The 25,882-nt window shown below is 40.5% G+C and overlaps 1 protein-coding gene across 6 annotated transcripts in view; it reads right to left on the bottom strand.

The window, feature by feature from the left end:
* LOC138142573 (RCC1 and BTB domain-containing protein 1) overlaps positions 1–25,671 on the bottom strand; it is a 62,517-nt gene extending 36,846 nt beyond the window's left edge. For 2 of the 6 annotated variants that reach the window (XM_069063630.1, XM_069063624.1), the window contains exons 1-3: positions 25,296–25,671; positions 4,637–4,806; positions 4,055–4,205 (exon numbers count right to left, since the gene is read on the bottom strand). In XM_069063630.1, coding sequence (XP_068919731.1) covers positions 4,055–4,205; positions 4,637–4,762 — 277 coding nt within the window. In that variant the 5' untranslated portion in view covers positions 4,763–4,806; positions 25,296–25,671. Of the gene's footprint in view, positions 1–4,054; positions 4,206–4,636; positions 4,807–17,880; positions 17,980–24,454; positions 24,786–25,295 lie in introns of those variants that run through there. The other 4 variants (XM_069063628.1, XM_069063626.1, XM_069063625.1 and 1 more) reach the window with 4 other exon arrangements.
* Between the last annotated feature and the right edge of the window lie 211 nt (positions 25,672–25,882).

Here is a 25,882-nt window from a genome sequence, read left to right as displayed (position 1 = left end):
TAAAAACAAAAAACATGAATCATCATATTTTTTAGCCACTTAATTTGCTTCCCAAACTAGATCATAAACTTTTTGTGGCAGAAACCATGTTTCAACCTTCTTGCTGTATTTCCCTAAAGCATTTAGCACTGTGCTGGCTGAATAGAGGATACTCAATATTAACTGATCTTCTGAATTAATACCAACAAAACCACCTCTCTACTTATAAAATGGCTTTCTCAATATTTAAGAAAATACATTTTATTAGTGCTTAAAAAAAACAATAACAATCCAACTATAGCTGCTTCCCAACAAACCCTCCACTAGCAATGGGGCTCTCCTTATGACAAAGGAAAGCGATATCAACAGACTACAAAAACACTAGTCCATAGATTTTTTGGGGTAATAGTCATCCTCTGAAACACAAATAGGTTTACTAGATTTGACCATGAAGTTTAATGAGGAGGGTAATTTATTTATTGGATGCCATTAATGAATGTAACACGGGCTGCTTCTTTACTGTGATATACAGGTTGAAATAAGGTCGTGATGGATAATGACCACTTTGTCAGAGATGTTATAGAGGGGATTCTTGTTCAGTTTTGGGTTGGACTAGATGAGATTTAATCTTTTTTGTGACACGGACCACAGTCTGGTAAAGCGATTGGACCCCTTCCCAGAATCATGTTTTTAAATAAAATACATACAATTGCAAAAGAAACCAATTATAATGAAATGCTGTTATAATTTTAAAAACAAGTTTATAAACTGCAGGTTATGAACTCCTGAACTAGACAGAACCTCTGGGTTCCCTTTCAACTCTAATTCTATGAGTGAGGCTACCATTAAAGTGTAAGCCCCTCAAGGGCAGGAACTGTCTTTTTCCTTTCTCTGTATTTCCAGGATGGCATATGTTAAGTGCTTAATAAATGTTTATTGATTGACAGGAGACATGGATAGAAGAGGAGAGGGTCAAGCCCAGACACTTGGATAACATTCACACTGAAGGATCAGGAATAGGATGAGAAGCCAGTTAAAGAAACAGAGGAGTGGTCAGAGAAGTAGAAGAACCAAGAGAGTTTGGTATTTCTGAAACGAAGAGAGGAGACAATCTCCTGTAACAAGAGTGGCAAGCAGGAATATCAAAGCTTCATTTCAGAGGAAAATGAAAAGTAAAAGTCATTAGGTTTAGCAATTAGGAGATTATTGGTGATCTGACAAAGGTGCTTTAGTGGAGTATTTAGGGCAGAAAACAGACTGCAAGGGCTTAAGAAATGAGTAAATGAAATTAAGTAAATGTACCTATGCTTTTACAGAGTGCTACTGGAAAGTAACTGGCTGGGGCAAGAAAGAGGAAGAACAGTTTTTTGGTTTGGTTTTGTTATATTATGTTAATAAGGAAGTTCAAATAAGATAGCCTCAGTATTCTCAAGAAAGGAGGCAGCCAGGTCATCTGCATGTGTGTATATGTGTGGCTTGGGGGTTGGGAGAGGGGGTAGCACAATAAAGCAGGGGAAAAAAGGAAAAGTTTAGAATAGATCCAGTGAAGAATGAAAGAATGTTTCGCAGGGAGGGAGGGGGTGAAGAACCCTAGAGAAAACCAATGAATAAACAAATATTTATTAAGATCTGTTGTGACATGATCCCAGACATCCTGAAAAATTCCAGAATTATACCCCCAAAAGACATTAAACTGCATACCCTTGGACTCAGCAATACCACTAATAGGCTTATACCTGAAAAGGTCAGAGGCAGTTCCACATGTATATAAATCTTTATAGCAGCGCTTTTTGTTGCAACAAAGAACTGGAAACCAAGTAAATGCTCATCAAATGGGAAATGGATGAACAAATTGTGATATATAGATGTAATGGAATAATATTATGCCATAAGAAATGGCCTAGAGTCAGGAAGACTCATCTTCCTGAATTCAAATCTGGCTTCAGACACTTACTAGGTGTGTGACCCTGGGAAAGTCACTTGCCTCAGTTTCCTTATCTGTACAATGAGCTGGAGAAGGAAATGGCAAACCACTCCACTGTCTTTGCCAAGAAAACCCCAAATAGGGTTATGAAGAGTCAGAACTGATGTAATGGAAATGCAAATTTGAAGATCTTCCCTGCCCCTAGGCTAATGTGCACCTGAAGCCTGGGGTGGGAGGCTTGTTTTTCAGTAGATACTTCTTGATTGGCCAGTGAGTCAATAAGGTTGTTACATTCTCTGAGCCAGGAGAAGGCTATATGAGCCCTGATGTGTAGCTTTGTTTTGGGACTCACTTTGAGAAGTGTTCTGTGATTTGATCTGAGTTCTGGGAAGCCGTTGTTGAGAGTCCCCCGGCTTTGAAAAACCCAGAATGTGGAAACCCAGATGTTGACTGGGTATGGATGTAATGGTTGGACGTTTGGAAATCTGTCTACTTGATGTTTCTGTCTTGATAATTATATCTGTTTGAGGTTCAGGGTGCTGACCTTTTCTCCTGAACAAGGTAAACGATATATGTCTGACTGATTAAAGTAAGCTTGTTAACCCATTTTGAGTTGCTTTCCTTTAACAAAGCAGATCCAAGAACCTGTATGGGCAGCAAACCCTGAGGACGCGCTTGGGGTGCTTGCTGCTACAACTGACTGAAATGACTAAACAACAAAATAAGAAATAATCAAAGTAACATATTCAGAGAAAACTAGGAAGACTTGTATAATAAACTAATGCAGAATAAAGAGACCAAATCAGGAAAATCATTTAAATGAGAATCATACTATCACAGGCAGAGAAACAGCATGGCATAGTGGATAAATAGCTGTCTTTAAAGTCAGAAAAACCTGGGTTCAAGTCAATGACCCATCATACTGGGTAGGTCCCTTAATCTCTCAGTGTTCCAGGCAACTCCCTAAGAGTAAGTTGTGGAAAAGGGACTGCACTCTAGTAAAGGGAATTTCTCATCCTATACTGATAAAATAACAGGTCCAGTCTCTAGCCCTGCAATAGCACTGAAGAAAACTGCTTTCAAAGACTTCTCTCTAACTACTACAATGAGTAAGCATATCTGACGACTGATGACAAAGCGTGCCCTGCCATCTTGGCAGAAAGGTGATGAACTGGAGCACAGAATGAGACATACCTTTTCAGACACACCCAATGTGTGGTTTTATTTTGCTTGATTATATCTCTTTGTTACAAAGGAGCTCTGACCTTACCAGACTTATGGCCATGGCAGACCATATGATGACTCACCTAATTAACTCCTCAGTACCATATACACCACAACATTTATAGCTGTACTTTTTATAGTAGTGAAAAACTGGACACAAGGCAAATGTCCATTGACTGGGGAATAGCTATATCAACTGTGGTACATAAATGTAATGAAATATTACTGTGCTTTAAACAATGAAAATGATGAACTCATAAAAGCATGGGAAGACTTATGTGTACTGATGAAAAAAGCAAGTAGAATCAAGAAAAAAAAATACATACGATGATGTCTATGAAAAGAATGAAGAATCCAAACAATTCTATATAATTACAATGACCATCCCTGTCCTTGGAGAAGAGTGAAGAGAATGAAGCTTCCTCCCTTCACAGAGGTAAAGACTGTAGGTATGGAATGTTCCAAATATTTCCAAACTTGATGGTTTTGCTGAACTACTTCCCCACCACCTCTTTTCTTCATTCTCTGTTACAAAGGATGACTTCTTGGTTACAAGGGATGACTTCTTGGGTAAGAGTTGGGGGAAAAACATATTTGGAAAATGAAATGATGTAAAAACAAAAGATATTAGTAAAAATAAAAATAAGTAAATGGAAAAATTAGGCTGAAAAGGACAAGTCAGCTAAGGTTAATTAGTTGCAGTAATGCAAAAGCAATCCAGGAACGCAAGCCAGTGCCTTCAAAAGTTTGCTGGACTCTCTGATGCTGTATTTTCTAGTGTTTAAAAAATTATCCCTCCCCTTGTCCTTTTCTTCATTGGCAATGCAAATGAGTTACCAATGACTGGAAAAAGCAATTGCTTTCCTCAATTTAGAATTGATGATTCTTTAAAAACTATCAAAGTTTGGGGTCCCCCTCCCATTTTACCTTCGGTGCTAAGAAGCACATGTGGCCCGCTTCCATAACTAAGGCTCTTAATCTTCTTTCCACATAATGCCTCTAGCTTTTTGGGGACAATGGTGCTCTGATTATCCCCAGTCCCCAGACAGTTACTACAGTTCAGTCCAAATACAAACACCTAGAAAACAAAGAACTTTTTTAGTCTTTGTGCCATTTAAGCTTAAGGCTATAAAAAAAATTCCCTCTCCATTCTGGAAATAAAGAATCATTCAAGCTCAGCATAATAACTAATTCACAGCTCTCAAAAGTAGAGAAAAAAAAGGTAATAATATTTATTTTAAAAAATCTGCTGAAAGCATTACTTATCAAATATTATGTACATTACTGAACATAGGCAATAATTGGAAGCAAGGAAAGAATGAATTCAAAATTGCCCCCTTTAGCCCCTTTATTATCACGCAGTAGGTAGTCAGTAAACATTGAACAAAACTGAAAATGGAATTTACTCTCACATGTGTCAGTCCTACCCTTTCAGTCTCCAGAATGCATGTTTCATGACATTGGGAAGTACATCCCCAAAGTAAGCGAGATGTTTGACTAGATTCTTACCTCATCATCATGGGTAACGTAGATAGCTTCATTAGCCGATGTGCCAAAGACACATGCTTTCCGAATAGAAGCAATCTCCTCAGGTGAGAGCAGGGTAAATATTGGCCACTTTCCTACATCCACCATGACTCTTGTTCCAAGCAGCTCCTACAAATAAGCTGACATCTCTGCTGCAGTAAACAAGGATTGGAAACAAACATTAAGGTGGTTGAAATAAACTGTTAACAATGAAAGCTTCATCCTATGTTACCAGCATGGATTTGTGTAGGTGTATTTACAAAACTGAGTGGCTCACATTCTGTAAATCACACCATAAAAACAGCCTCCTTATAGGTGGCAGGTAGCTACTAACACAACCTTTCTTCCTTTGCCTTAAAGACAGTCTTCTCTCAAGCAAGGAACATCTGACAAGGCCTGGATTTTATTTTTCCTTACGTATATGACTGCTTATCTGTTTACAAACATACATACATGCAACACTCAGACACTGAGTGCTAAATTTGTATCTACTGGATAAAACTCCAGACTATTTTGTAAACTTTAATTACAACAGTAAATAGAGAAAAATTACTACAGAATATTTTCTAGGCAGACTGACAATGGTTGCATACATTATGAAAACATAAATTTGTCTAGGGGTTCCCTGGAATGAAAACAGAAAAACATGAGCTTTTCATTATCATGTTTTTTTAATAGTTAAGACCACCTTTCAGTTGATTTCAGTTCACATTATTAGCAAGAATAGGACCATTCATAAATAATACCACTATATGGGAGATTAACACTGGTGACCAAAAAGCTGGCACCTCAAAGAATGTAGCTATTGATCTGTCATCACTAACTGGAATGTGCCATCTTCTATGAGAAGCCTTTCCTAATACCCATCTCTGGTCATCAGTATTCGGTCCTTCTTCAAATAATCACATATATACCTTTCTGTTCACAAGATCTATGCTGCCAACAGAATGTTCCCGCTTCCCCCCCCCCCCCCCAAAAAAAAAGTATGGTCATCCCAGGCTGCAACAGAGTGCTCTGGACCTCAATCTGGTCAGGGCTGGGAAGGGTAAATCTTGATCACAGTGTGCACTGCAAATGAAATTTCCACATTTTCAAATTGCCAGCGAACTCTGATGCTTTCCAAAGGCAAAGGGATGGAATATGTAGCCTCTGTCATGCCACAGAGCTTCCTGGGCCCTACAAAACCTACAGCAGATTGAGCTCCTAATCTACCTTTTGCTTTTATAGAAACAACTTGTGCTGAATAACAATTCACATTTATTTAGTGATTTAACAAACATTACCTCATTACATTTTCACAGGACCTTATTATGAATCTCAATTCTACGGAAGAGGAAATGGGTTCAGAAGTCAAGTGACTAGAGCAGGGTCACACAGATACTAAATATGTCTTAGGCAAGTTTGAGCCCCAGTCTTTTTGACTCATGGGCTATGGCCACAGCTCCCTAACAAGTTTTGGTTACGGTAGAGGTTTCTTATCGATTTTTTGCAGACCTGGAAAGCAGCCAAGAGGTTCTAGAAGAAAAACAAATGTCTAGGTCTGAGAATAAAGGAGGCCTGGTCACATTAGTTAGTTGGAAAACCTCACAGTACCTACAGAGTCCGAGAGCCTAGGACTGCACAGCTCAGGGGCCCCTTTAGCAATGAGAACATCTTCACTATCCCTATCAACAACAATACAAAGAATCATCTCTTCGAAGGCATCTATGGAGTAGTGGATAGACAGATGGTCTTGTACTCAAAGACACTAGAAGGCAAGGCCTGCCTCTGACACATACCGGAGAGGTGACCCTTTGTAACCTATTGATGCCCCCACCCAACTCTCTAAGACTCAAAGTAATAAGAAGGTGCCAACCTGCATTGGCACAGAGTTTCCTCAATAGGAATTCATTTTAGCAGTGAAATCACAAGATTGGTATCTACCCCCCACGCCAATCTCTTTCCACTGTAATTAAAGGGCACAAGATTGGCCCCCCAGTTTCATACTGTATGGCCACAGAGATCACGAGATTTGGACACTGACAGGACCCTAGAAATCAACTAATTCAACCCCATCATTTTATAGAATGGAGGGCAGTGACCTGCCCAAAGTCACAAAGGTACTAAAGAACAGAGACAGGAATCAAAACCAGGTGTCAGAAATCATATTTAGGGACATCCACTTCCAATAAAAACAGATGCTAGTAAGCATTCAAATATTAGCTAATGAATTGAATGCATCTGGTCAGTTGGACCACTTGTAATGGGGGTGAGGCAACAAAGGTTTTTCTGAAAGCTTTCCTATTTAAGCATCACAGAAACAATTGAACTTAGCATCACGTTAGCAAGAATAATCAGTTAAAATAAGAAATTCTTAGGTGGTGCCCCTTCCTCCTTTATTTCTCCCCCCTTCCCCAACAAGAGCTCTTCGCTGGCCTAGCCCCAGGCAGTCTCCCAGGAACAATCAAGTCCAAAAGCCATTCATTAAGCACCTCTTATGTGCTAGGGATACAAAGGCAAAAGGAAAGGGAATCCCCATCCTCACTGAGGTAATATTCTTTTGGAAACACAGATTATGGAAACCTAAAAGTATATAAATGATTATTTGAGGAGGGGCAGAGTATTAACAATTTGATGTTAGGGGAGGGGATCAAGAAAGGCTTCCCACAGAAACTGGCACATGAACTGTGCCTTGAAGAAAGCCAGGGATTCTAAGAGGTGAGGGTGAGGACACAGTACATTCCAGGTATAGAAAACAGTTGGTAAAGGGCCTGGGGGTGCAGAAATGGTAATGGTATATCAAGTTCTGGAAGCAGTCAAATCACCTAGCCTTGAGGTGTTTCAGCACAGATGGGTCTGTGTATTGGGTTCTCTCCCCTGTGTGACCTTGTGCCCTGGCTAAGTCTTTTTCCCACCCCCAAATGAAGTAATTTATGGATACACTTCATGATATTACTTTGAGTTTCCAAACTGCTAATTATGCTGTGGTCTCTACATAGCTACAGACTACTGAAAAAGCAGATATGACAACTATGTGGTATTCTGACCAAGTATTTTGCTTTTTATCAGATACCAAATTAAGAAATTCTAAAAATGGCCTGTCTAATACCAACAATAATATTAAGAGGGACAGTCAGCATACCACAATAACACAGGGTGGTATAGTAGAAAGAACTGGGAATATGGAATTAGAAAAGATGTGGGCCTGAATTCTACATCTGGCACTCAGTGAATGTGGGGCTGTGGCTGTGACAAACTCTGTGCCTCATTTTCTATACCTGTACAAAATGGGGATAATATCTACAACATAGAGTTGGTGTGAGGATCAAGGGAAATGATATATGCAATGTGTTCTAGGAACCTTAAAGTGATACATGGATCAGTCTCCTTTGCTGGAATCTCTTCCAGATCATGTCTTCTAATGCAGGTGTCCCTCATGGTTCTGTCCTGGGCCCTCCTCTCTTCTCCCTCTATACTACACTTCAGCTCCCATGGATTCAATCACCATTGCTATGCTGATGATTCTGAAATACACCTACCCTGTCTTATCCTCTCTGCTAATTTCTAGTCTTGCATCCTCAACTGCCTGTCGGACATATCAAACTGGATATCCAGTAACCACCATCTTTAACTCAATGTGTCTAAAACTAAACTCATCTTTCCCCCACTCTTAACTTCCCTGATAATACTGAGGGTATTGGTGAACTCTCAGTCACCCAGGCTCACAGCCAAGGTGTCATCTTTGACCTCAGCCCTCCGCCTTATTGAAACTGTTGTCAAAGCCTGTCAATTTTACTTCCCCTAACATCTCCTGAGTATGCCTTCTTCTCTCCTGACTCTGCTACCACTGTGGTGCAGGCCCACATCACCTCATGCCTGGACTCCTATAACAGTCTGCTTGTTGTTCTCCCAGCACAGGTCACCCCTCCACCCCACTTATTAAACTCTAGTGGCTTCTTATCATCTAAAAATTTCCTTCTAAAATTTACTACACCAAAAATGCAAAATCCTCTGTTTAGCATTCAAAGCCCTTCATAACCAGATCCCCCTCTCCTACCCTACACTTTATACCTGGCCATGTACCCTGTGATCCAGTGGCATTGGTCTCCTTGATGTTCCTTGAATAAGACACTTTATCTTTCAACTCTGGGCACCTTCACTAGACATCTGCTGTGCTTAGAATTATTTCCCTCCTCACCTTTGCCTCTCGGCTTCCTGGTTTCCTTCAAGTTCCAGTTAAGATCCCACATTCTACAAGCCCTTTCTCATCCACCTTGGTGATAGTGCCGAACTGATCCTGTATATAGCTTGTCTGCACATAGTAGCTTGCATGTCATGCCCTAACATTAGAATGTGAGCTGCTTGAAAGTAAGACCTGTGTTATGCATTTCTTTGAACACTTAGCAGTGTCTAGCATGTAGTAGACACTTGATAAATGTTTGTGTTTCAGTTGTTTAGTCGTTTTTCAGTGATGTCCAACTCCGTGTGACCCATCTGGGGTTTTCTTAGGAAAGACACTAGAATGGTTTGCCATTTCCTTCTCCAGCTCATTTTACCAATGAGAAAACTGAGGCAAACAAGGTTAAGTGACTTGCCCTGGGTTATAAGCTAGTGTCTGAGGCCAGATTTCAACTCAGGAAGAAGAGTCTTCCTGGCTGCAGGGCTGGAACTCTGTCCACTGCATCACTTAACTGACTGTCCTATTCTATTTTGAAAATAGCCAAAAATAAACATCAGAATTCTTTTGCTAAACAGGTAAATGAGGGTGGCTAGGTGGCACAGTGAATAGAGCACTGGCCCTGGAGTCAGGAGGACCTGAGTTCAAATCTGACCTCAGACACTTGACATACTTACTAGCTGTGTGACTTTGGGCAAGTCACTTAACCCCAACTGCCCTCCAAAAAGCAAAACCAAAACAAAAACAGGTAAATGAACAAAATTTTAAACCCCATATTGACTATAACATAAGACAGCTAACTTGAGTCTTCATAATTCAAAAGTAGAAAAAGTATTAAGCAAAAATATGTTTATGCTCCTTATTTGAATCCTACAATAAGAGAAATTCTGCTGCTGCAGTAGTTTTCAATAAATTGCAGTAGGATAAACAATCCAATTTTTACCTCCTAAACAGTTTGGATTTCTTTGAAGCAACCAAAATGTGTGTACTGATCTTTAAAAATGGAAACCTCCTCCCCCCACTCCCCGCCTTTTCATTCTGACTTATGAGCTAGAATGGTCCCCAGAATCACTAAGATGCTCATTTCACAAAAGAACAAACTGATGCTGTCCAAGGTTACACGTGGGGCTCTCAGCATTGAACCCCACTTTCTCCAGGAAATGGAAATACCCTCAACATCTAGGATCATAGGATTTATAGTAAGACAAAACTACTATCTAGTTCAAGCTTTCATTTTAAAAATGAAGAGACAGAGGTCAGGGGAGATAAAGTGACTAGCCCAACATTGCCCAAATAATGGAAGCAAGATTTAAGACTACATCTTCTGAATCCAGACCTTTCCACCAGAACATGCTATCCCTCACCAGGACAGACTTATTCATATTTAGCTGTGACCTGGTTGTGTCATAAGAAGTTCTTAGTACATGTTTATGTCTTACATGCATCATAATATCTGCACCTTTGAGATATGCAATCTTAAAAAGAAATGGGCAGCTAGGTGTAGCAGTGCTGGGCCTTCAGGTCAGGAAGACTCTTCTTTCTGAATTCAAATCTGGTCTTGGACACTTACTAGCAAGCCCTTTAATCTGTACTTGCCTTGGTTTCCTCATCTGTAGTGAGCTGGAGAAGGAAATGGCAAACCACTCCAGTATCTTTGTCAAGAAAACCCTAAATTGGGTCATGAAGAATTGGACATGATTGAAATGACTTAATATCTTATAAAGAAGCTCTAAAACAGCAAGGTCTGAGTCACCCACATTTTCTACACTGTCTTGTAGGACAATCTGGATGTTCAATATATATTGAACAACATCCTCTACTACAAGTGCTTTAAAAGTCTAATATCCTAAGATACATTCCCTGAAATTTAGTGAGACTTTTTATGGTAATCCAGTTTTAAGCTTCTATACTCCTTAATTTTCAGCCCATGAGCACCAACTACCTTATTCTGCTTCATGTACTGTGAATCCAGATTCAGATACTTGCAGCTGGTTGACTAACACAAGCCAAGTATTTATTTTGTTTTGAAAAGTAGCTCAGCATCAACCCTAAGGTGTGGTTCACACCTGTTCATAAATAGAACCTGATGTGTCATAAGGGGGATAAGCCCTGGATGAAGCAGCTGACAATGATAGTGTCTTCAAAACTGGTCCAAAGATGAAACAAATAGCTATGTATGTTCAACTTGATGTGTTTAATTTCAAAAGCAAGAAAATATATTTTAATTATTTTTTGCTTAAAAACATAAAAAAAAAAATAAATCAGAGGTGAATTATAAGCAACAAACACTTTGTAAAGGGCTTATAAAAGGCTAACCATAAGGCCAATTGACTGCTTAACTTAGAAAATAAGTAAAATAATCCAAAAAATTCTTTTAGGTTTTGAAGTTTCAATATTTAAGTTATACATGTAAGTGTGTTTACACATAAATAATATATACTTAAACCACTAAATGTGTTAAGTTTAAATACTCTTGCCTTGGGTTTATAACCTAAAGCTGCAGCAAATTTCATTTACTTGACATAAAAATAGTTTCAGTTATGAAGTTCTCTTTTTCTTGTCCCATTTGTCATTAGGGTTAAGGACAGGAATTCTGGGTGTCACATTCATCTTTTGGTTCCACAATCACTGACACGTTGGATAAAAGTCATAAGGAAAGATATACTGACAAAAGAAATAGTATGTTTGAATTTATTTCAAAACAAAATAACAATTTTATAGAAAGGGACAGAATGTAAGTTCAAGTACACACACGCCTGTGCGTGCTTCCATGCATGCTCCAGCACAAAACTGGTCTCTAAAATATATAACTGCACTTAGTTTCTAGACACACTTTAAGTACAGACATGGCCCCTCAAGAGCTATCAATTCATCACAGGCAGCTGGAACACTACATTTGGGATCGGAAGATTCGATGGTTCTGTCACTTACTGCCTGTGTAACCTCAAGCAAGTCACTTAACCACTCTGGGTCTCAGTTTCCCACCTGTGAAAAAGGACTTGATAACCTCTATTGTCCCTGCCAGCTCTCACCTCAGGAAGGTCTGAGTGCTAATGCTGCCTCCAACATTTAATAGATACATGACCTAGGAGGCAAAGGTCATTTAATTTCTCTATGTTTCAGGGTCCTTATCTAAAATGAGGATAATAATAACAACTATCTCAAAAGGTTCCTGTGAGGATCATATTTTATATGAGAGAAAGACAGAGACAGAGAGACAGAGAGAGAGAGAGAGAGAGAGAGAGAGACAGAGACAGAGAGAGAGAGAGAGAGAGAGAGACAGAGACAGAGACAGAGAGAGACAGAGAGTTCAGGAAAATTTAAAATGCTATTAACTTTTGTTATGCAAATAATTATTAGAACAGAAAACTGCTCTGGGGCTATGGCAACACCTACTTTCTAACATTTTAACTAATAATAATTTTTATATAGGTTTTAAAAGTTTATATATGCATATTACCTCAACTTCTGTGAGGCAAGCATATTATCCCTATGAGCAAATTGAGGTTGAGAAAGGCTAAGTGACTTGCTGAGGGTCACACTGCTGATAAGTGTACTTGAGACAAGATTTAAACTCAGATCTTCCTGACTCCAAAGTCCAGCACTGTATCCACTACCTGTTCCACCTAGCTAACATTTTAATTACAATGAAAAATTCAAAATGCATACAAAAGTCTCCCACTAATTAAAGAATTCCCTATATTTGTACAAGCTAGATGAGGTTTCATTTTAATTAACAGTTTACACTGGGCTGCCATTCAAAGGTGTTTTATTAATAGCTAGGGAGCTGCTCATAAAACGCTTCTGGCATCTTGTAAGAAAGATAGTTGGCAACATAACTAAAAAAATATAGAAAATGAAGCAAATTGTACATTTGGACAATTTTTCCACCCTGTTCCAGAAAGGATGTTGCCTGCCTTTGAGTACTTTTTTTTTGAGTACCTGCCACAATTCAAAGTCGACTACAGCTACAGACACCTTGAATTTCATCAACTATAAAACAGCTAGGTGGTACAGTGGGTAGAGGGCCAGGATAAAGTTCCAGGGCTGGAATCTGGAAGGTTGATCTTCCAAAGTTCAAATCTGGCCTCAGATACTAGCTGTGTGACTCTGGGCAAGTCACTTAACCCTGTTTGTCTCAGTTTCCTCATCTGTAAAATAAAGAAAGGAGAACGAAATGGCAAACCACAACAGTATCTTTGCCAAGAAAACTCTAAATGGGGTGAAGAGTAGGATGCATTGAACAACAAAAAATAAAACAACCACAGCCCAAAGGGGAATCACATGAAGCTAAGGATCCCATCCTGTGGCTACCTTCCTCTAAGGCTCTAAGACCCTTCATGGCAGGTACTGTTCATTTTTTATATATCACTAACCCCTCACAGGCATTTAACAATGGAATACTCTACTCTTTATGCAGCCCTCTTTTCCTACATCTATCTGCTATAGTATTTGTAATGCTTAAGTCAATGAATCTCTCTGATGTGGGCACTTCTCTCTTCTGTTCATAGGGCTCATTCCTACATCTATACACCCAGCCTTCATCTCTTCCTATTGGATAGCCTCATCTGGGTGCCCGAATGCACTTCAAACATATTTCCAAAACAGAACTAATTATCTTAAAACCTGGGAAGATGGAACCGCCATCTTCCCAGTCACCATGAGGTTATAACACCGGAGTCATCTTGGTTCTTTCATTTCTCCAGCTCATCATAACCAAGTCAGTTATCAAATCCTATCCAGGTATAATAATTCTCACGTCATGTAAGTCATCCCCCAGGCACGGAATGTACTCCTCATTTCGTCCTGTTTAAAAATAAATTATTCTTCCTTTGAGGCTCAACTCACATGCCACACCTTCCATGATCCTTTCCGGATACTATTGGTGCAAATATTTCTCCCTCTTCTCAGATCTACCTAGAGGACTTTGTCTAGATCTTTTCTTTGCAATATATTTATCTGATTTTCTCTCCCATTAGAATGTAAGCTCTTGCGGAGAAGAGTCGGGATGGCGGAGTCAAGATGGCAGAGTAGAAGCAGGACCCTCCCGCGGCTCCAGCTTCCACCCTCCCCAATCCATGTAAAAAGGGGACTCTAAACAAACTTTGGAGCTGCAGAGCCCACGAAATGACACAGAGAAGCTAACCTCCCACTGAGGATGCCCTGGCAGGCCGGCAGGAATTGGCCAGCGCAGTGCTCTGGGAGCCGAGCCCAGCCGCACTCCCAGGATTCAGCCCCAGGGTGGGCCTGACCAGCCACTGGCTAGAGGACAGCAGCAGCTGGGACCATTTCCAGATTTATCAGCACATACATATGAGGGACAAGGTGAGAAGTCAGTGCAGTCTGGACTTTGGGACCCAGTATGTGGGAGGAAGTGGCATTTGCCACCGGGGAGAGAAGCCACTGAGACACTGGCACAGCCAGCCAGCGCCAAGTGGCAGCTTTGGCTCCTGGCCTGCGGAGTGTTGGGGGACCAGGCACCGGTCTGGGGAGTAACCACTCTTGCTTTAACCTGCTTGGATCTGGATTGTGCTCTGGGGTGGAGGTCCTGGGGTGTGTGTCCAGCTTGCCAGAGCGTGTGGAGACCTCAGAGAGGGCACCCATTTAATACCTCCAGGCAGCTGAGAAAACACCAGCGTTTGGGACAAAAGCTACCCTGTCTGGTGGCAGAGTCCTACTGTGGAGAAAAGCCTAGGGGTCAAGTGACTGAGGGGCAACATGACCAGGCAAAGGAAACAAAGCAGACAGAAGATTCCAACATTAGACTCCTATTTTGGGGACAAAAAGGAGCAGAGCTTGGAACAGGAGGAAGACAGTGAAGTCAGAACTCCTGCACCAAAAGCTTCAAAGGAAAATATGAGCTGGTTACAGGCCACAGAGGACCTTAAGAAGCAGATAAGAGAAGTGGAGGGAAAATTGGGAAGACAAATGAGAACGATGCAAGAAAATTATGAAATGAGAGTCAACAGCCTGACTGACGAAAATAACACCTTGAAAAATAGACTAACTCAAAAAGCAAAAGAAGCTCAAAAAGGCAATGAGGAGAAGAATGCCTTAAAAAGCCAAATTTGCCAGATGGAAAAAGAATCGCAAAAGCTCAATGAGGAGAATCATTGCTTCAGAATTAGATTGGAGCAAATGAAGCTAATGACTTTATGAGAAATCAAGATGCTGTTAAATAGATCCAAACAAATGAAAGAATAGAAGGCAATGTGAAATATCTCATGGGAAAAACCACTGACCTGGAAAATAGATCCAGGAGAGATAATTTAAAAATTATTGGACTACCTGAAGGCCATGATCAAAAAAAGAACCTAGAAATCATCCTCGAGTAAGTTCTCAAAGAAAACTGCCCTGATGTTTTAGAACCAGAGGGCAAAATAGAGGTTGAAAGAATCCACCGATCACCTCTTGAAAAAGATCCCAAAAAGAAAACTCCTAGGAATATTATAGCCAGTTTCCGGAATTCCTAGATTAAGGAGAGAATATTACAAGCAGCCAGGAAGAAACAATTTGAATATTGTGGAAACACAATCAGGATAACCCAAGATCTGGCAGCTTCTACACTGAGGGATCGAAGGGCTTGGAATATGATATTCTGGAGGTCAAGGGAGCAGGGATTAAAACCAAGAGTCACCAGCAAAACTGAGTATCATATCTCAGGGGAAAATATGGTCATTCAGTGGAATAGAGGACTTTCAAGCATTCTTGCTGAAAAAAAAAACCAGAGTTGAATAGAAAATTGGACATTCAGATACAAGAAGCAAGAAGCATGAGAAGGTAAACAGGGAAAAGAAATCATAAGGAACTCATCAAAGTTGAACTATTAACATTCCTACATGGAAAAAACAATAATTGTAACTTATGAAACTTTTCTCAGTAGTTGAAGGGAATAGAAATATATATATATATATATGAGAGAGTATATTGGCATATGAATACATATGTGAATGTGTGTATATATGTTCACAGGTATACATAGATAGAAGGCACAGGATCAATTTAACAGGAAGGGATGATACTTAACAGGTGAAATTAAGAGGTGAGAGAGGAATATAATGAGAGGAGATGGGGAGAGACAGAATGGGGTAAACTATCTCATACAGAAGAGGCAAGGGAAAATGGTTACAATGGAGGGGAAGAATAGGAAGGCAAAAGGGAATGGTTCAACCTTATTCCCATTGAATTTGGCTTGAGGAGGGAATAAAATACACACTGGGTAGGGTATCTCACCCTCCAGAAGAGTAGGGGGGGGAAGGGGATGAGAGGGGGGATGATGGAGGGGAGGGAAGGCTGGGGGGAAGGGAGGTTGGAAGCATTCACTTTTGAAAAGGGACAGGATCAAAGTAGAGAATAGAACAAGTGGGAGGTGGGATAGGAGGGAGGAAAATATAGTCAGTCTTTTACAATATATCTACTATGTTATTGTTTTGCATTAGCCGCACATGTACAACCTATACTGAACTGCTTATCTTCCCAGTGAGGGTGGGTGACAAGGGAGGAAGGGAATGAATCTGGAATTCAAAGTTTTAAAATCAAATATTCAAATTATATATACCATTATTAATACTATTTTACATGTAATTGGGAAATAAGATATGCAGGCACTGGGGCATAGAGATGCATTGGAAAAGTCGAAAGGGGTGTGGGAGAAAATATGGGAGAAAGCAGATTAGAGGAGGGAATATCCTGTGGGACTGCTATTTTGGGGAGGTAAGTAGGGGAAAACGGGGAGAAAATTTGTAACTCAAAATCTGGCAGAAATGAATGATGTAAATCAGAAGTTAATAAAGCATTTGAAAAATAAAAAAAAACATAAAAGAAAAAAATAATAAAAAAATAAAATAATACATAAAAAAACCATTTAAGCCAAGCATGCTGTATGTATCAGACAGACAGTCCCACTGTTCTCAAATACCTGACTGGATTCTAGTACTATCTTCTTTATTGTTTTCTACTAAATTGTTCCTTAAAAGCTTTATTTTTAAAAATCTCTTCTGTTTTTAATTCACCTCATTTGCAAATATATCCTTTACCTCCCCCACCCAAAAAAAATCCCTTGTTACAAAAAAAAAAAGGAAAAAGAAAAAAAAAGATCTCTTTAAAAAAAAAAGAATGTAAGCTCTTTGAGGGCAGGAACCCTCTTTTCTATATGCATTTGTATCTCTAGTGCTCAGCATAGTGCCTATCACAAAGAAAGAACTTATAAAAAGCTTTTTTCATTCATTAAGTTTCTACTAGGTAAGCAATGAATTCCTTGAGAGTAGGGACTGTGTTATTTTTCATCTTTGTCTCAACTCCTAAGTACATAAAAATACACACACAGTTCAATGGGAAGGTAATCTCAAAGGGAAAAACTGGTGGAGAACTGGACTGACAAGGAGGACTAGGAAAGGCCTATTTCAAAGGGTAGGATTAATGCTGAGCCTTGAAGGAAGCCAAAGATGCCAGAAGGTGGAGGTGAGGTGGGAAAAAGCATTCCAGGCACAGGAGATAACCAATGAAAAGGTAGTCGGGGGTGGGATGAGGTATATTCAAGAACAGTAAGAAAGTCAGTCATGTCAGACCCTCATTGGCTACAAAAGTGACCATTTAGGAGGAAATTCAGATGTTGGCAAGGCTGTAAGTTGTTATCACTGATGATGTATTGATATCATTACCCTTTAGACATAAGCAGGAATAGATGCAGCCAGGCTTCCTTGGGTGTGATGATTTGAGGAGGTATTGCTATCCCATGACAAAATCCTCTTCCACAAACTGTGGTGCCTTTCTCAGGTTTCCATGGTCCCGGAGACCTCAGCCCACTCCCTGGGATCCTCTCCAAGCAGTTCTGCTTATTAGAATTTTCTGTTTCTAGTTATCTATAGCATCACCTCATTAAGCCAGTAATATAATTCCTGCTTAGTTCTGGAACTCGTCTACTTCATCTGGGACCTCTTCATCTTCTTTCTAGGAAGCCAAGTTCCTGGAACTTCAATGTTCCCACCACTTGGCTTTTCTGGCTCTTTTTCTTTTCTGTGACTTGGGGCTGCCTAAGGACCTGAGTTCAAATCCAACCTCAGATACTTACTAGTTGTATGATCCTGGGAAAACCACTTAACCTCTAGGTCCTCTTCAGTTTCCTCATCTCTAAAATGCAAACAATAAGAGCATGTCCCTTCCGGTGAAGCTGAGAGGATAAAATGATATAATATTGGTAAAGTGCTTCACAAACCTTAAAGCAGTATATAAATGCTATTTGTTGTTAATGTTATTATCATTACTATTAAAAACCTTATCAATCCTGATATCTTTCCTGGTCAGAGATAGGTAAAAGGTAGAACGCTGTTGAATTTCTTTATATATTGTATGAAAGAACACACATGGAATAGCTGAACAACGTTCTGCCTCTTACCTAATCTTACCCTGCACTCCCTTCTATTCCCAGCAATTTTATACTAATATATAAAAAAAGGAGACAAATTCCTTCCCTGTAACTGTTACTTTGAAAAACAAATGCAACAGAGTATCCTGGAAGCCTTTCCGCAGTGAGTAACAGAGAGGACTATCCATTTTATTTCAAATCAGTAATTGTAGGCATAGGCAGATAGGTGGAACAGAAGGGCCTTGAGGTCAGGAAGATCCAGGTTCCTGTAGCTCCTTTGACATATCCTAGCTGTGTGATCAGGAGCAAGTTACTTAATGTCTCAGGGCTCCAATCTGCTTCAAGACAGATGTAAGAGCTGTTACTGATAAACTGTTAAACAATGCCCATACTAGGATTTTCTCTAAACCTGGTCAAATTACAGGTCCAGCCCAAAATAAAAACTTTATGTGATTCTAGGAACTTCCCAGTTCACATCATCAATGACCAACACCTGAAGAAACTCCTACTGAAGGCACAATTTGAGATACATGTTGGGCTACCTCCCTGAAGTCTCACTAGTAGGTAAAGTAAGGCTTCTATGTCCTAGTCGGCTGGTTTGGTAGCAGCAAACATATTTGCATAGACAAGGAAGCTCATTAAGATTGTCAAAACACACACACACACAGCACACTATGCTCTTGTTTTGAAAAGATAAACAGGAATGAACCATGTTCCACTGCTGAAGTAGAGTTCTTTGTGACATCCCCAAACCTATGCAGTATGAAACAGACTAAACAGAAATGGACCAACTCCTACTTCATCATTTTCCAAGGAGCTAAAAAAGCTGAAAACATCTTTCTAGGCCTTTTTGCAATGAGATAGTTTAGGTAAAGTTCAAATCTACTGGAGGTACTAAATATTTAAAAAAAAAAACAGTAAAGGTATGTTTAAGATTTGGATGTGATTCTGCATCTGTGGTTTAATGAAAAATGTCTGTTCTACTCAGTTATGGATTGAATCCAAACCATAATCTGGAAATATGCAGCTGGCTTCATACATAAGCAATCCAAGAACAACTCTGAGCAAAATTTAACAGTGATGGAAAAATGAGGCAATACGAATAGCATTAGACAGTCTTGAATTCCAGTAGCACTTCTTCCACCCTATGTTAAAAATTACCCTACATGTACCCTAATGGTTAAACTTCTCCAAACAAGGTTCTCTGTCAGGAAGCAAACATCTGGAATGTTGCCAAATCATAAAGAACAAGACTGACCCCAAAGACGGGAAGACAACCTCCCCACTTTTGCAGGACTGGGAGAGAGGTATCGAACTCTGCATATAATTTCAGACTTTTAAAAATACATTGATCAGTTTTGCTTATTTTTTTCTTCTTATTATTAAAAAAATAAAAAAAATTCTTTGTGATTAGAGTTGGCTCTCTGGGAACAAAGAGAAATTTAGGCAATACAAAAACAAAAGATATCAAGAAAAATAAGAAAGGTCAGATCACAACACTCACTTATCACCATCAATGCAATTTGGCCAGTAAAGAAATAGTATCTTTAGATAGCTACTGAAAAATAAAATAAAAATCAATAATCTGACTTTGAGATTTTAAAAAGGGGAGCAAACTTTTGGTCAAGTAAAAGCAAGGAATATATGTATGTATTCATCAATCACCAATGACTTGATATCCAAATAAACACAAAGATGCATTATTCCATAATAGGTGGCACTGTTTGATAGTACAGGAAGATCTCTCAAGAGCTTTGTTGTAGATTAAGAATTTCATTTCTCACAGTAAGCCTAGAAACATTTTCATGAGAAATCACTAAGATAAAACCTCAAGAAAAAATGCAGGGTAGAAAGCAAGAACTACATGAAAGCTCTTACAGAACTCTGAGCCCTTTTGGGAAAGCTTACAATATGGAACTGCAGGATAATAACTGAGGCAAAACAAATCTCAAACAATCGTAGTTTCCTTCAAGATTTATCCCAGGTACCACTTGAGACAGGAAACCTTCCCCGATTCCAAGAGGTGTTGGTTCTCTCTTTATCCTTACTTATACTCCTTCAGCTAAGTGCCTTGCATATTGTAGGTACTAATAAGTGTGTGTTAAATCACTGTGAATACCAGTGTGCAGCAGATAGCTTAGCTAGAAGAGTGAGACACTTACAAAATCAAGTTTGAGTCTCTTCTTTGTCACTATTTGTGTGACTGTGGATTAGTCACATAACTTCCCTATGACTCATCTTCTTCCTCTGAAAAATGAGTTCAATAATGTTCATGAAACTTTCTCCAATGGGACGTCAGAAGACTTACATCAGATAATGTAGATAAACTCCCTGGAAGACCATATAGAGCTATATAAATGTCAGCTACCAGATACTACCTAAGTCACCAAAGCTTGGCAGGTTAGCTTATGGGAATAAACATATTACCTGTGCAAAGGAAACCTCAACATGATTTAGCACCCTACGATATGTTCTATTAACATTAACCTATCTTACAACGGCATTTTGGCATTTCACAAATTGAATTTCCTTTAGAAGAGGCCTAGTATGATGAACATGCCTTTTATCCAGTTTTGCTCTTTAAGAATAATGTTGGAGATGTTTCAATGTATTTGTTGTTCAGTCATTCAGTCATGTCTGACTCTTCAAGACCCCATCTGGAGTTTTCTTGGCAAAGATACTGAAATTGTTTGCCATTTCTTTCTCCAGTGGATTAAGGCAAACCAAAGTCAAATGAGTTGTCCAGGGTCACACTGCTAGTAAGTGTCTTGGGTCACATTTGAACTTGGCTCTTCATAATTCTAGTCCCAGCTCTCTAACCATTGAGTCATCTAGCTGCCTATTTCAATGTATAGACCGTCCCTAAATAATGTTCAAAAAGCAGCATAGGAAAATTATTAATATGATGTTAATGCTATCCCATCCAGATATCCAACCAGGCCACCTGTTCCCACTATCCAGCTCACCCCAACATGAACCAGCATCTTCCCCATAGGATAAAGACCTCCATATAAAGGACTTCTAGAACCCATGCCTTCACAGTCCTTAGGAAAGTTCATTCATTCATCTTTATGGCTACCCTCCTAGGACCCAACCTAGTTGACTGGCAATCAAGTGTTTGTAAATTAGCCCAACTGCCCCACTCTAATGGCTGACCCTAATCACTACTAGATCATACTGCCTGCCCTGCCCCACTCCCTTTCCATCTTTCCAGAACAAAACTCCCTTCCCTGACATGTGTTGCCCTCCCCCATTAAACTGTTAGCTCCCATAGCACAGCTGTCTCTTTAAAAAATAAAAAAATAAAAAAACCAAAAACCCCCAAAACCTCACAACCCTGTATCTCTAACACTGAGCTCATTATTTAGCATATAGTAAGTGCTCAATAAATGCTTTTTCATTTATTCATGTTATATTTCTCCCACTAGAATGGTGGGGAGAAGGAAAAATAACCACTTTTTGCTGTACTCTTAGTACCAACACAACCCTTCCCCTACTCCCATCCTTGCTATCAGTAGTCCTGCCTTGTAATAAGGAGGAACAAGGAAAGTGGGATAGGTGGTCTTGGCAACAAGGGAAGAGAAGGTAAATTCCCAAATCCACTTTGCCACCAAATCCAGCCTCTGTTCCCTTTCTTTGCCTTCCCTTGATCTTCACTCCCAAGCCTTGTTTCCTAGCTCAGTTTCTGTGACAGAATATTGAGGGTAGTTAGTCTAGCTTTCCTCTGAAATACAGATGAATCTTACTTTTTAGTCCTTCAAGTATGCACATCTTGTTTTTTTCTCTTTGTTACTATCCCTAAAGATCCTCCAGAACTTCAAAAGGCCAGTGTGTCTGCTTCAGGGACAGATATGAGAACATCAATCAATCTCAAGACTGCTCTTTTTTTTTTTTAAACACTGGTTAGAGAGTGGGGGAGAAGGCATATGAAGAAGGAAAAGAAACAACATAACTGGGAGCTGACCTAGGATTATAGTTGCCTTTGGGGTTTAACACTACCTGAAGGCCCCAAATCAGTCTCATCCCACTCTAGCACAGGAGGTAAGGGTGAGGAGATAAGCATTTTGCTGGAATCCCAAGTTGCAACACTGACTGTATTTTCCCATAGAAACATTGTTAAATATGATAGATTTAATAACATATCATGTATCACATGATAACTTCCCATACATTATAAGCTGTTGCAGGTTAGTCTAGGGAGTCTAACTACTATTTAGGATGTCTTCTTTATGAGAAAATGTACTCCAATTGCTAAAAAACCAATTTACAACTGAAATCTGAAACATAATGCATTTATTCTTTAAAAGCTGCCTATATTATGTACAGAATTCCAAAGGAGAGAGGCACAGGGGAGAGCAGACCATAGAGATTATTTGACCCAACCCACTCATTTTATAAGAGAAGAAACTGAGGCTGAGAGTAGAGGAAGTGACTTGACTATCCAAGGTCTCACAGATCACTACAGGTAGAAGTGATATTAGGCCATAGGTCTCCTAACTTTCTGTGTTCTTTCTACCATGACATGAAGCATCTGCATTTTAGTTCTCATAAAGGGTTTAACAGAAAACTTAGAATGAATTCAGTGATTCACAAAAATAATAAATAGGTCTTACAAGGAAAGTTCACCTACTCAGTATAATAGAAAGATGAAAGGTAATTTCATCATATTACAGCTTTTTTGGGGGGGGCACGCACAGACGGTATGAGAAAACAGAAGAAAAAGAAACATGAAAATTTTGCTCAATGGGGAAGAAATTCCTAGTTATAAAATGGCATGTGTTATAAAGGAAGGAAGAATATGGAATTTTTTCCACTGGAAATTTAGCAAGAAGACTGAAAACTATTTTTCAGGGATTTTTCTTCAATTTCACCTGAAAAGACAGACTAAATCAATCACTGGGGTCTTTCCAGACTTTAGGACTCCAACTATCACGCCCTTTAAGGAAATATTATGATTTACACACTGAATAGATTGAGTATGTTTCCTATATAATACAATGGACCCTTTCTCAAAATAAAGTACATAAGATTACACAGAAAGTCAATTATACTGAAATACAGTAACCAAATACTTTTTTAAAAATTCAAGTTTTGGCTCCCAGTTTAAAAGCTCCTGAATAAGTGGAATAATGGGAACTGCTGCATTCATTTCCCCCAAGAAGCATTCCTTGGCTAAATTCAGCCCCTACAAATTAGAAATCAATACCAACTGCAGATACAACTAAGACTTCTTTTTGTTCAATCTCATTTCCTTGACCAGACTGCAAGTTCCTTGAACAAGACCCATATCTTTTATTTCTTCTGTATTTCCCAAGTGCCTATTCCCCTGTTGTTCATCCCATCAGTTATCATCTTTCTTTACAACCTGACTTATGTTTAATGTGAAGGTATCTGCAGATCCCATATTTTGTTGCATGCTGCCAGGGGTGGGGGAGAGGGGGAGAAAATTTGAAACTCAAAGGATTGTGGAACTGAATCTTGTAAACTAAAAGTAAACAAATAAATTAATTTTAAAAAGAGAGAAAAAAACAGACAGTAAATGTGCTATGGCATTTGACTCTGACAGTAAATGTGCTATGAACCCTGAAAAATGAATTCCATTCTAGGACTAACTGTGCACATAACCTAACTTTTTTTTACCTCCCCTTCCCTGACTCTCACTTAAAGACTTTCACTGTTAGACTTCCCAAAACTTGCTGTTGATTACTGGAAATCTGGCCAACCCTTGCTGAAAGGCATAGGCACCCTTTATTAATAAACTGTTGCAAAAGGCTTCAGCTTTGTGATTATTTCCTCGATGAAGGTCCCAGATTCTAGTTCAAACGAACCAGAATTGCTGCCAAAAACTACATAATAAAAGAAGTCTCATACTGTTCAGGATGTTGCTTTCTATTCTCCCCATCAAGAATATGAACAGAAGGGTAGCCAAAGCATAGCATTTCTCTTCCCACAATGGATTAAAATATAGTCCATAAACCCTTGTTTTAGCAACTAACATAGAGTGTTCCAAAATTCTTAGTTTATTAATTTAATAAGCTTTAACTGCTTATTAAATTAAGCTTTACTAGCTTTCTATTGTATTATACACTGTTCTTAGTACGGGTTTTAAGCTTTAATAGCTTCAATACAACTACCACAATAGTTAACAAAAGAACTATGTCATTAATTTCTCCCTCGAGGTTACTCCACCCCACAGCTCAAACCACTTCACGAGACCCACAATTTTTGCCCTAGAGGGGGCATTTATCCAAGAGGAAATGACATCTAAATACAAACTTACAGCTACATAAAAGGGCCACCCAGCAAACTCTTCATAAAAAGTTTCAAAGTCCGGCTGACTAATGCTTTCTGCCCCAGAGCCAGTGGCTTCAGACTGCCAAACACAAGTCTCTACGCCACAAGGGAGAGATGGCACCCAGGACATGCCTCAATGGTCCTTCGGGAACAAAACGAGGCCAAGATCTTATCATAGAACGATCAAAGAAGATTCCATTTCGTGGAGTTCCAGGATCAAAAGTCCAGGGCGGGCACTGCTGGTTCACTTGGGGAGGGGGTTGAAGGGACTTGACTGGAAAGCGCCCAGAGGCAAGTCTGCTCGTCTTAACCCAGATAGAAAAGGAACAACAGCTGCGGGTGTCTAAGTCACACCAGACAGGTGTGGAGGCAGAGAAAGAAAGACAGCCGGTTGCTGTTTAACCAGTACAAGCATGGGTACCAGCCCTCACCCCTGGCACGCACGCACACACACACTCATGTGATCCTCCCCCCACCCAAAAAAAGACTTAATGAAAGACACAACTCACCCCGCCACCAACTCCCTCCCCCCCACCTCATCCCTACCCCCCTCCTCTATGCTCGCTGGACGCCGAACAGCGGCACGGATGGGGACGGGCACCTCCCACCAAGCAGTGCTGCCCGGGTCCCGCGCCAGCGACCCCGGACGCAGGGATGTCGGGGAGCCCCCGCCCCACCTAACGGGACCCTGGAAGCTGCAGACGCCTGATTCTGGAAGTCCAGGCCGGGGCAGGCGCGCGGGGCCAGCCAGCCTCCCCCCGGCCCCATCCCCACTCCCCACCCTTTCATTGCCCTCTTTCTGTCGCGAGCTCGCGCCCACGCGCTACCTGGAGACCAGCAGCCGAGCGCGCGGTTCTAGCCCTGGCTCCCCGCGGCGAGACGAGGCGCGCTCCTCCGGGGGACGGGAGGAGGGGTCGAGAGGTAGCTCGGCGGGCGGAGGAGAAGCGGTCGCAGAGGCAGCAGCCTTAGGAGGAGGGGACCGAGAGCCACTGCACTGCCGGGTCACGTGTCCTGAGGAAGTGCCAGTCTCTGGCTGCCGCTTCACGTGACAGGGAGGAAAGGAAAGGAAAAAAAAAGAAAGAAAGAAAAAACACTAGGACCAGGTTTCAAGCTAAATTCACCGGGGAGCCTGGGGGCCCGCCTGGAGAACCGGGGCTTCCCGCGGCCAAGGGGCGGGACTCCAACTCAGCTCGCGAATTGTATTGGTTTGGCCTCAAAGAAGGCGGGGGCTAGTCTGAGACGCTGATTGGTCTAGCTCTCCTGGGCGGGGATTCCCCAGAAGTCCTGGCAGAGGGCCTCTGGAACTAAACGGGTGTCCTTGGCGCTCCCGGGCCCCCACTTGGGGGCGGGGAAGCGGCCCGGCCCCACCCCAGCGGCCAGTGGGTGGCCCCGCCCCAGCAACGTGCCGGCCTTG

This window comes from Petaurus breviceps, unplaced genomic scaffold, assembly GCF_028583685.1.
Source record: "Petaurus breviceps papuanus isolate PSGF00001 unplaced genomic scaffold, PetGlider_PUasm1.0 90594, whole genome shotgun sequence".
NCBI classification, from domain to species: Eukaryota; Metazoa; Chordata; class Mammalia; order Diprotodontia; family Petauridae; genus Petaurus; species Petaurus breviceps.
This window is presented reverse-complemented; position numbering and strand designations above follow the sequence as displayed.